The sequence below is a fragment of the Rhinopithecus bieti genome, unplaced genomic scaffold (genome assembly GCF_001698545.2).
Source record: "Rhinopithecus bieti isolate Rb0 unplaced genomic scaffold, ASM169854v2 scaffold_39385, whole genome shotgun sequence".
In the NCBI taxonomy this organism is placed as follows: Eukaryota; Metazoa; Chordata; class Mammalia; order Primates; family Cercopithecidae; genus Rhinopithecus; species Rhinopithecus bieti.
The window spans coordinates 185,302-196,490 of record NW_016816111.1 but is presented as its reverse complement, the minus strand read 5'-3'; the positions used below and the strand labels follow the sequence as shown (position 1 = coordinate 196,490).

Here is an 11,189-nt window from a genome sequence, read left to right as displayed (position 1 = left end):
CTTTCTGCTCCCCCAGAGCAGGCCTCCCCTCCCCAGAAGCCAGGCATATGACACGCCCTCAGCCCTCCCCCTCAATGGCTGATGAAACACAGGCCAGGGAAGGAGGGGGAAAGAATAAACAGACATCTGCAGGGGGGCCCATCAGGAAGCAGGGGACAGGCTGCGGTGGGCTGGGGCTGCCTGGGGGTGCCAGGGGGCCCACAGGTCTAGCGGGGCGGGTGGCGAATGGCGGATGGAGTGGGATCCAGGGAACAGTTGGAGCCAGCAGGGAGTTAACATCTGCGGTACTTTGCCCGACAGGCCTAATGAGACACAGGTGGTCCCCTGGCTCTGGCCCCACCTCCCAGCCCCCTGATAGTGTAAACTGATGCTGGTTGTCTGGGGTGGGGAGAGGGGGGTTCTGCAGCTACGGGAAGGGGGGCGGGGCTGGGGCGGCTGGCGGGGGCCCAGCACATAACTCTGGGCGGTTGCAGTCTGGGGCCGCAGACACCCAGCCACTTTGAGCAGAACTGACAGCATGAAGGTACGGGGCCCAGGGTGGGGGGACTCATAGCACTGGGGAATTGAGCCCACTCCAGAGGCCCCTGGCCACAGAGGGGACTATGAAGGCACAAGGAGTTCTCTTGAAACCTGTAAGCTATGAGGGTATATAGCCTGTCCCAGAGAGTGGGGTTACTTGGCCGGAGAGGGGGTAGGGTGGGGAAAGAGAGGCCAAATGGCAGGAGAGGGATTCAGGCAAGGGCAGCATATGCACGCATGGTGGGGGCAAATACAAAGAGAAAAGGGGGTCTCGAGCTGGGAAGGGGCTGCGCTGACCCTCTCTGCCCATCGCCAGGCCCTCCTGGCCCTGCCGCTGCTGCTGCTTCTCTCCACGCCCCCGTGTGCCCCCCAGGTCTCCGGGATCCGAGGAGATGGTAAGCAGCCCCACACTCACAGACGCGGCCTGCCCCACAGGTTGGGCAAGGAGAGGCTGGACTGTCAGAACAGACTGTCAGGGCTGAGCTCCAGCTCTGCAGGACTCAGGTTCCTCCTTTACAAAATGGGGCAGATGGATGACATGAGCATTGCTCCTCTCCCTTGAAGAAATCTTCCATGACTCCTTGTGTCAAATTCCCCCAGCCCCAGGGACTAAGGCAAGTCTTGGGGTGCTGAGGTGTCAGTGATGCCATAGTCCCACTCTCCTCACTGTCCCCATGTCCCCACCCCCAGCTCTGGAGAGGTTTTGCCTTCAGCAACCCCTGGACTGTGATGACATCTATGCCCAGGGCTACCAGTCAGACGGCGTGTACCTCATCTACCCCTTGGGCCCCAGTGTGCCTGTGCCCGTCTTCTGTGACATGACCACCGAGGGCGGGAAGTGGACGGTGAGTGGGAGGAGGGAACAGAGGCCAGAGCTGGTTCTAATCCCAGCCCTGTGACCCTGGGCTTCACATCTGTGAACCTCAGTTTCTTCATCTTTAAAATGGGGATAATGATACCCACAGCACAGCTTCTGAGCAGCTGCCAACATTTAATTCTAAGTGCCTGAGGTAGGTGTTTGTCTGTTTGCTTTGAGGCGGAGTCTTGCTCTGTCATCCAGGCTCGAGTGCAGTGGCTCCATCTCAGCTCACTGCTGCAACCTCCACCTCCCAGGTTCAAACAATTCTCCTGCCTCAGCTTCCCAAGTAGCTGGGATTACAGGCATGCGCCACCACGCCCAGCTAATTTTTTTATTTTTAGTAGAGATGGGGTTTCACCATGTTGGCCAAACTGGCCTTGAACTCCTGACATCAGGTGATCCGCCCACCTCAGCCTCCCAAAGTGCTGGGATAACAGGCGTGACCCACTGCGCCCGGCTGAGGTAGGTTAATGCATATAAGCCTCACAATAATCCTGGGAAGTACTGAGGAACTAAAGCCCAGAGAGGTGAAGGAACTTGCCCAGGTCCCACAGCTAGGCACTAGAACTCTAGAGCGCCCCCCTCTTAGCCTCTTTCCTGCCTCTATACGAAACTGGGTATGAAGAACCCAGGTGGGTGCTGGCAGTTGCTCCACAGGGGGCCTGGTGCCAATGTGGACCTTGTTTTAGCAACCCCACTCCCACTACCCCCCCCAACTCAGTCCTTTAACAAACTGGCCACAGCATCACAGGGTCCATGCTTGAGGTGGGCCCAGAACCCTGCCCACTGGACCCTTGATGGTCCAGTCTCATCTTCTCTGCTCCAGGTTTTCCAGAAGAGATTTAATGGCTCAGTGAGTTTCTTCCGGGGCTGGAATGACTACAAGCTGGGCTTCGGCCGTGCCGATGGAGAGTACTGGCTGGGTAAGGCGGGGACCAGGTAGGCTGAGGAGCTGCCCCAGGGCCAGGTCCTTGTTGACCAACTGCCCCTCCTCCCCAGGGCTGCAGAACATGCACCTCCTGACGCTGAAGCAGAAGTACGAGCTGCGAGTGGACTTGGAGGACTTTGAGAACAACACGGCCTACGCCAAGTACGCTGACTTCTCCATCTCCCCGAACGCAGTCAGTGCAGAGGAGGACGGCTACACCCTCTATGTGGCAGGCTTCGAGGATGGCGGGGCAGGTATCCCCCGCCGTTAGCTTTAGGAGGGGCTGTGAGGGGAAAGAAGGCAGGGCTTGCCCTGCCCAGTCAGCCCCAACCTCCTTCAGGCCCCTCCTTCAACCCTCCTGGGTCTGGAAGGGCCACAGCTGGCTCCAAACCAGCTCAAACCAGCTTGGGCCTCAGCCCTGGGAAGCAGCCATCCTGGCCCTGCTCCAGGCAACTCTGTGGCGGAGCAGCTGTTTCTCTTCATTGCAGAAGCACATCTACCCAACATCTGGCTCAGGGAGGGTGCCCCCATCCCGCCAGGCTGCCACGTGATATCTCTCACAGTCGTCATTGTCACCCTCTCCCGGCCAGCTCGGAGCTCAGTTCCCTACCTCAGCAGCCCCAACCCTTCTCCCCTCTGCCAGGTGACTCCCTGTCCTACCACAGTGGCCAGAAGTTCTCTACCTTTGACCGGGACCAGGACCTCTTTGTGCAGAACTGCGCGGCTCTCTCCTCAGGAGCCTTCTGGTTCCGCAGCTGTCACTTCGCCAACCTCAATGGCTTCTACCTAGGTGGCTCCCACCTCTCCTATGCCAATGGCATCAACTGGGCCCAGTGGAAGGGCTTCTACTACTCCCTCAAGCGCACTGAGATGAAAATCCGTCGGGCCTAAGGGGCTGGCCCCCTCAGGCCCCTTTCCTCCTCTGGACACGCATGGTCTCCATGAGTGCTCCCCCTGCTGCCCCTGATGCATGCTTCTGCTGAGTCCCGAGCACCAACTCCTTACATGGGGGCCTTTGGCTCTCAGCCATGCCCCATCCCTGTCACACACCCAGGGCATCCATTCCTAAGCCAGACCCAGCTCCCCTACACCTGAAGTTACGCTGCCAGCAGCTCCCCAGGCCTTTTCCGAGAAGCACATGGTTCTAGCCTGGACTTGGCTGGGCTCCATGAGAATGAGTTGCCTCCACCCTGTCCCAACAGCTGACAGCCAGGAGCCATCCTCCCAGCTGCAGGCCTTTGTGTGCCATCTTGTCCTGCTTCCTCACTGTGGACCCCTGCCTAGGCCACCCTAGTGTGCTAGGCTGAGCAGTACAGTGTGAACAGGGCCATGGTGTATTCTAGGCCACAGCCCAGCACTCCTCTGGCTGCTCTCAAACCATGTCTCATCCTCAGCCTTCCTCCCACCAACTTACTCCCCTGTGGTGAGTACCATGGAACCCCAGCCCACCTCACTATCATACTCAGTTTCCCCTGATGACCCATCCCAGCCCCCGAAGCTCTATACCAAGACCACAGCTACTGCACACCACCCTGAAACAGCCACAGCCAAGGTAGGCATGCATATATGAGGTCTTCCCCATACCCTCCGGGGGTTGAGAGGTTTAGCCACATGAGAGAGCAGAGGACAATCTCTGCAGGGCTGGGAGTGGGTAGGGACTGAAGGTCTCAATAAACCTTCAGAACCTGAATGAACCGGCTTCACACACACAAACATATTTGCTTATTCCCCCAAATGTAGGCACCTGGCTCCTCCTTGCTCCCCTACTGATGGTGTCCTACCCCGAACTCCAAAAATTACACCTGGAGTCAGATGCAGAAGGGAATCTTGTATTTCACAGGCCTCATTTTGATGGCAAAAAGACAGTGTAATAATAACATAATAATAATAAAAATATAATACTGAAAAGGATTGTACAGGGGGAGTCAGGATCTCCCAATCCTGTCATGGCTCGGTGGTGGCTCAGGTGGCTGCTTAAGGCTGAAAGGTGGGTCTGAGATGAACCTGCAGAATAATCCAAGCCGAGCCTCACCTGCTGGGTCCAGGGCTAAAGCCTTTGAGAATGTTCCCATGGATATCTTGGAACTAGGTCTACTGTGGCAGCAAGGCACAGGCTGTGGGCCTCAGGGGTCCTGGAGGTCAGGCAGGTCAGCCAGCAGCATTGGGGAGTCCATCTGGATCTCACGCTGCAGGGACTCAATATCGGCAGGGTTCATGCCATGGCCTTCGAGCCAGTCAGCAAGCAGGGAGGCTGAGAGTGAGGCTGAATCTGACTGGCTGCAGGGGAAGGGAAGGGAGGGGCGCTATTAGCCTAGGCTGGACTCTCACCCATCCCACAGGTGCATGCTTCCTGCACCAGGAACCTCTCCCCACAGCCCCAGTCTAGGAGCTCAGTCCAGCCACCTTACCCATCCTGTGGCCCATCAGCCACGCCCATGTCGAAAGACTGGTTTAAGAATTCCTCCAGGTCAAAGCCAACACCGTAGCCAGCCCCACTGCCCTTTGGTGTGCCTGAGAACACAGGGGGCAGGGGGTCTTCCACCTACAGGGAATGATAGATTACAATGCAGGCAGACTGAGGTCTGCAAGGCACCCCGTCCCAATGCTGCTGACTACTCCGCCTGGATACCTGGGAGTGCTAACACCAGTCTCGGCCGTCAGTGAGTGCTAGCTGGCCCCACCTCTGGGCCAGGCACTTTCCAATATCTAACCTGTCTCCTAACAACCTCTTCATCGCCATTATGCTCCTTCTGTGAGCAAGGGGACATGTTCAGAGATAAAGCCCCATCTGCTGCTCAGTTTTTGTGGAACAGGGACCACTCTTGAACCTATTTTCCTTTGGCCCAGACCCAGGTGTCCCCATGGCCTGGGCCTCCCTCTTACCTGTGACTTAGATAGCTGCTGGGTCACTAGGTTGACATCAGGTGACTCTGACATGGAAGACTGAAGGGCTCCCCCGGCGTCTGGAGGTGGCAGGCCAGGTGGGAAGTAAGGCAAAACTCCTGGGGTGTTGGAGCCAGGCAACCCAGGGGGTGGCACAAGTGACTGGGGAGCCAGGAGGCTGGTAGAGGTGGCAATCTGGGGTGGCGCAGGGACAGGGATGGGCCTAGGAGGGCCAGTGGGGTGGGGTGCAGGGCCAGGGGGTGGGCAGGCAGGCTGGGGTACAGGGCCAGATGTGGAGCCCGCAGGTTGTGGTTGCAGGCCAGTGGGCTGGGCTACAGGGCCAGGGGGAGGACTGGCAGGTTGGGCTGGGGTTGGCGTTGGCACTGGGGCAGGGGCTGGCACAGAGGTCGGGGCTGGGGCTGGGGGTCGGGCCATTCGAGTCCAGCGTTCCAACAGGCTTCTGTCATTGTCGCTGAGCACTAGTCCAGCCAAGGGGTCAGTGGAGGGGCCCCCAGAGGCCCCAGCCCCCCGTTCCTTTCGCTCCCGCTCCTGCCGCCGTTTCTCCCGCTCCTTGGCTCGCTCTTGCCGCCGCCGCCGCTTCTCCTCCCGCTCCCGCTGGCGTTCCTGGGCTGTCACTGGCTTCCGAGGCTCAGAAGCCTCCAGGGGTGCGCTGGGGCCATCTGTGGGGAAGTTGGGCAGGGGAGAAGGTAAAAGCCTGAAGCCTTGTCCAAGTCCAAGTCTCCCCTCTGCCCACCCGACTTGCCCACAAGGTACCTCTGAGCCGGCTTCTCAAAGACTTGAGCAGGGCGGCTTTAAGGGCAGCCTTAGTGTTGTCTGAGATGGCACCCTCTTTCTTAGGTGGGGCAGGCTCACTGGCTGGTGGGGGTGGCTGCAGGGTCAGATCAATGGTGTCAGGTGCAGGGCCAGGGCACGGTGGTGGGGCTGGTGGGGGAGACTCCATGGCACAGTCCCCACTGGGAGCCCAGGGACTGGGCATTTCAACATCTGGACAGCCAGGTTCACTAGCCACAGGCTGTAGAGAAGGCTGGAAGCGGATCTGTTGGCGGATGCCCTCGCGCCTTGCATGGAAGTCCTCAATCTCGGCCACAATGGCCTCCTTAATGCGCTCCCGAGTGAGGGCTTCACGGTCAAAGGCAAAGTCAAAGGGTGGGGCACAGTCAGGCTCATCATCAGGATCATGGTACTTGGCCAGGAAAGGGTGGCGAAGGGCAGCAGCTGCTGAGATGCGGGCGCTGGGCTCAAAACGCAGCATGCGACCCAGGAGTGATAGGGCCTGGCGGTCGGCACCTGGGTATACTGTCTCCCAGGGCACAGGCTGGCGTGGTGGCAAGCTCTGGATATAGGCCCGCACCCTCTCAGCCCCCACAGCCTGAATCACAGCTGGTGATGGGGTACCCAGCACCATCATGATGAGCTGTAGCTGGTGTACATAGTTTTTGCCTGGGAAGAGCTGGCGCCGGGCCAGCATCTCACCAAAGATGCAGCCCACAGACCAAAGGTCAATAGCCTGTGTATACTCATGCAAAGAGAGCATGAGCTCGGGGGCACGGTACCAGCGCGTGGCCACATACTCGGTCATGAAGTACTGATGTTCAGCGGGCGACGTGCACAGGCCACGAGCCATACCAAAGTCACCAATCTTGAGCTCACAGTTCTCATTCACCAATAGGTTGGAGGGCTTGAGGTCACGGTGGATGACCTGAGCCGAGTGCATGTACTTCAGGCCCCGCAGCAGTTGGTACAGGAAGTAGCGCACGTGTTCCAGTGTGAGGGGCTGTGAGGAGTGGATGATCTGGTGCAGGTCGCTTTCCATCAGGTCCAGGACCACGTAGCTGGAAGGGGAAGGAAGGAGAGAAGCATGGGTTGGCCTGATCACACTCCAGGGACAAGCCCCATCCTCACCACACCCTTCCGATTCCAGACAGGTAACAGCCTTACCCTGGGACCCCGTAGGGGCTGACGGCATGGTATGGAAGAAGAGCATCACGTTTTAGATTCTCTACGACTTTTCCATGAACTTGGTTAAATCACTTTTGTCTCCAGACCTAGTTTCCCCATCAGATAAAAGATGGGGTTGGACTACACCAGGGCTGGCCAATAGGTTTCCTTTTGGGGCTATCTCCATTGTTTGGTAGTGACAGCTTGAAGAACTATGATGAAAATTGATCAGGTTTGTCCACTGTAGGAAAGTGTTCTGTGATTGATTAGTGAAGTCTGCTATGGGAATAGGAGGCTGTGGTCATAATAGGAATGTCCTACATTTGACATCCTACATACTAAGATTCTATAAAACTGTAAAATCATCTGTACACTTCTTGAGGAATAACAGTTGTCCCTGGCAAAACTCTAAAGGAGAACTGGTCCTAGGACTGTGGGAATTTTCACAGCCTGCTTCAGATTAGATTCAGCTGCCCTTCCAGAACTTCAGCAATATGGGTGCAGCCTTCAGAAAAGTCCCAAGTCTGGCTCCCTCTCCCATCCCGCTTCTTACACAGATTTGAATTCGCCATAGGGCACAGTGGGCCTCAGGATGTCCTTGATGGCGATGATGTTGTCGTGCTTAAAGTGCTTGAGGATCTTCAGCTCCCTGAGGGTTCGCTTGGCATTGGTCACCACATCGAAAGCATTAGGGATCTTCTTGATGGCCACCTGCTGGCCTGAGGAGCAGGGAACAGGGACATACCAGAGGATACCTTGGAGAAACTGCAGAGTCGACCCAGCCCGTATCAACACCTCCCTTCTAGGATGCAAATGACAACAGCTACCAAGTACTGGGTACCTACTATGTGCCAAGCATGCTACCTACATTATTAAATGTTACCTTCACAACTCCCCTACGGGGCAGGTCCCAATAGGTCAATGTTAAAGAGAAGGAAATATGGCTTAGTAACTTGTTGGAGGTTGCACGACTGCCCAGTGGTGGAGTTCAGTCTCTAATGCCTACACCCTCTGCATCTCAGACCTCACCCATCCCACCACCAGTTCCTTGTGCCAGTGTCTGGCTCCAGAACACATCTGTCTCTTAGACACGAAGGACTGGCTCTCCATTCTGGTCTAACTGGGACTGTCATTCTTCTAAAGAGGAAGTAGGCAGGCAGGATGGCAAAACCCCCAGGCCAGAGTTTCAGAGAACCGAGCCTCCCGGAGCCTGGCAGGCAGAGGGTCCTGGTCAGCGTGTGTTGACTGGAGCCAGAACTCGCACCCCGCTTTCCTTCCCAGCTGTCTAGGACGGGCCGGTTTCCCACTCCCTGCGACGCTGCCACATCTGGGAGGCGACGGCTCAGGAAGCTCACCGGTGAGGCGGCGGCGGGCGGAGGACACCACTCCGTAGGCCCCGTTGCCTATGGTCTCGATGATCTCGTACTCGTCGCCCACGTCAAAGGTCACATCGAAGGAGCGGGCTTTAAGCAGGGCCAGGTTCTTGGCCGCTACAGAGGCAGCGGTGTGGGCGGGTTCGGCCTTCACGGGCCCGGGGGGCTCCGCAGAGCCGTCCTCGCCGTCTTCCTCCTTCAGGGGTTCGGCCATGGTGTCTGTGTGGAGACTCGGGTGAGGAGGGGACCGCCTCCCGTGGGCCTCAGCGTCCCCTCTGCGGGCTGGGGAGCAGGACCAGGGAACTTCCCAGTTCCCTAAACCGACAGGGGCCACAAGCGCGCGGCTGGTTCAGGGATAACACGCTACCCCAGGGGTCGGGGCCCAGCAGGGGCCCCGCCAGGGTCGGGGGATGGGGAGGCGAGGCGCGGGCCAGGAAGAAAGGGAGGGGCGGGGCACCTGGGATTCCCCCGGGCCGCACTCACCCCCGCGCCTCCTCAAGGCTTTCAGAGGTCCCGAGGCTCTCCGGCCTCCCGTCCCCAGCGCGGGAGTCTCCAAGGGTGGCTCACTTACTTATTCAAGGGCCGCGGCCACCACCTCAGCGTCGTGAGCTGCCCTGTCCGTCCCCCTCCGCTCCGCCTCCCAACACCACGCTCCCTCCAGCTTCTGGCCAATCGCTGAGCTACTTCTGCGAAGGGTCCTGCCCCTTCTACCTGCTGCGCCCAATCCTAGCCCACCGACTGAGGAAGCCACGCCTGGCGCGCGCCGCTGTCCAGCTAGCCGGCGGGAGCCGCCCAAAGGGTGCCCGGCACTTCACAGGGGTGTGCTCCCCGCCCGGCACCGCCTTCAAACGCATGCGCACTGGCAGTCGGGCGCCAAGTGAATGGAAGGCAACGCCGCTGCACGTAGCGCGCGCGTCCCCATCTAGCGCTCGACCTCGTCCGGCCAATCACAGCTAGTCCCGTGAGCTCGGGTAACTGTCCGGCCTGAGATGCCTGGGGCTGGGACTGTTATCTTGGCTACTGGGTCCCGAAGTCCCCCTCCGCCCCGAGAATTGTGCCCACCATTTTCTCGGTCCCAGGAGCTCTGGGAATCTGTCATCCCCGGTAGAGGGTGCCCGTCACGGCCAACCACAGAGATCTCGGTCCTCCAGGATTCTAGAGCGTCCGGCCGAAACCTCCGTTGACTTCCGGTGGCTGAGCCTCTCCGCAGCTTCCGGCCAAGTTGGACCGCACCTGGGGGTTTCCTGGCCTGCAGATGTGTTCCCTCCGCTCGTTTGTTTGTCCCGCGATTCCCGTGCTTTGAGCTGCAGCGGAGTTAACCGAGGCGGCCGCCCGGCCTCTGTCCCTCTGCCGAGCCCGCTGGTAGACGGAGCCCTCGCTGGAACCGAGCTGCCCCGACCCACCCCAAAATCCGATGGTTGATTCGTTCATTCATGTAGCAAATGTTTATGGAGCACCGCCCCTCTAAGGCTCAGTGCCAGAAGGCGAAGATGGACATGGTGGATAGTGTGAGCTGGAAGGAAAGATTTTTCTAAAGGGAACGGGGTCAGGCTGAAAGAAGTGAAGAATTTTGGTTTGACTCCTAGGCGGCTTCTAGAAAAAAGCAATACAAATACATATTCGTACCCACCTCCCCTTTCGTGTACAAAATGTAACATATTCTCTTTTCCTGAAGATCATTCCATATCAATAACTGGAGGGGTCCCTCACTTTTAAACAACTTTTAATAACGTACCATAAAACTCACCCTTTTATAGTGTACAATTCAGTGTTTTTTGGTGTATTCACAGTTGAGCAGCCATCATCACTACCTAATTTTAGGTAGAGTGGTTTGTGGAACATTTTCATCGCCCCTAAAAGAAACTTATGTGAACCAAGTATCTGAGACAAGTCTCAAGTCAATTTAGAAAGTTTATTTTGGCAAGCTTAAGGACATGCTGGTGACATGGCCTCAAGAGGTCCTACAACATGTGCCCAAGATGGGGCACAGCCAGCCTTTATACATTTTAGGAAGACATAATACATAAATCAATACGTGCAAGATTGACATTGATTTTATGTGCTTATTGGCCATTTGTCTCCTTTGGGGAAATGTCTGTTCAATGTCTATTCTGGAAGGGCAGGACAACTCGAAGAGGAGGGGCTTCCAAGTCACAGGTAGATTTAAACATATCCTCATTGGCAGTTGGTTACCAGAGTTATCTATAGAAAGGAGTATCTGGATTATGATAAGGGGTTGTGGAGACCTAGGGTTTTTTGGATTTTTAAAATATATTATTATTATTTTGAGAATGAGTCTTGCTCTGTTGCCCAGGCTGGAGTGCAGTGGCACGATCTTGGCTTGCTGCAACCTCCCCCTCCTGGATTGAAGCGATTCTCCTGCCTCAGCCTCCAGAATAGCTGGGATTACAGGCGTGAGCCACCAAACCCGATTTTTTTTTTTTTTTTTTTTGTATTGGTTTTACCATGTTGGCCAGGCTGGTCTCGAACTCCTCACCTCAAGTGATCCACTGCCCTCCCCTGGCCTCCCAAAGTGCTAGGATTACAGGTGTGAGCCACTGCGCCCGGCCGGGAGACCTAGGTTTTATTATGCACTTGAAGCCTCCCAGTAGCAGGCTATAGAGAGAATAGACAAATGTTTCTTTTTTTTTTTTTTTTTTTTTTTTTT

The 11,189-nt window shown here is 56.9% G+C and overlaps 2 protein-coding genes across 10 annotated transcripts in view; one reads left to right on the top strand and one right to left on the bottom strand.

The window, feature by feature from the left end:
* Positions 1-415: 415 nt before the first annotated feature.
* Positions 416-4,217, top strand: MFAP4 (microfibril associated protein 4). Its single transcript, XM_017854383.1, has 6 exons — positions 416-523; positions 836-914; positions 1,210-1,364; positions 2,205-2,301; positions 2,378-2,560; positions 2,950-4,217. The coding sequence occupies exons 1-6, from the start codon at positions 518-520 to the stop codon at positions 3,195-3,197; spliced, it is 768 nt and encodes a 255-aa protein (XP_017709872.1). The 5' UTR covers positions 416-517; the 3' UTR covers positions 3,198-4,217.
* MAPK7 (mitogen-activated protein kinase 7) overlaps positions 4,115-11,189 on the bottom strand; it is a 9,362-nt gene continuing 2,287 nt past the window's right edge. The window contains exons 2-10 of one of the 9 annotated variants that reach the window (XM_017854375.1): positions 10,269-10,374; positions 9,584-10,072; positions 8,504-8,740; positions 7,702-7,867; positions 7,149-7,166; positions 5,964-7,042; positions 5,190-5,869; positions 4,715-4,848; positions 4,122-4,583 (exon numbers count right to left, since the gene is read on the bottom strand). In XM_017854375.1, the coding sequence (XP_017709864.1) occupies positions 4,430-4,583; positions 4,715-4,848; positions 5,190-5,869; positions 5,964-7,042; positions 7,149-7,166; positions 7,702-7,867; positions 8,504-8,740; positions 9,584-9,620 (2,505 nt within the window). In that variant the 5' untranslated portion in view covers positions 9,621-10,072; positions 10,269-10,374 and the 3' untranslated portion in view covers positions 4,122-4,429. The other 8 variants (XM_017854374.1, XM_017854377.1, XM_017854378.1 and 5 more) reach the window with 8 other exon arrangements.

Bases quoted from the DNA above. Each gene is read 5' to 3' on its own strand.
- MFAP4 (XM_017854383.1), top strand. The intron at 1,365-2,204 runs GTGAGTGGGAGG...TCTCTGCTCCAG, and splicing joins CCGAGGGCGGGAAGTGGACG to GTTTTCCAGAAGAGATTTAA. The intron at 2,561-2,949 runs GTATCCCCCGCC...CCCCTCTGCCAG, and splicing joins CTTCGAGGATGGCGGGGCAG to GTGACTCCCTGTCCTACCAC.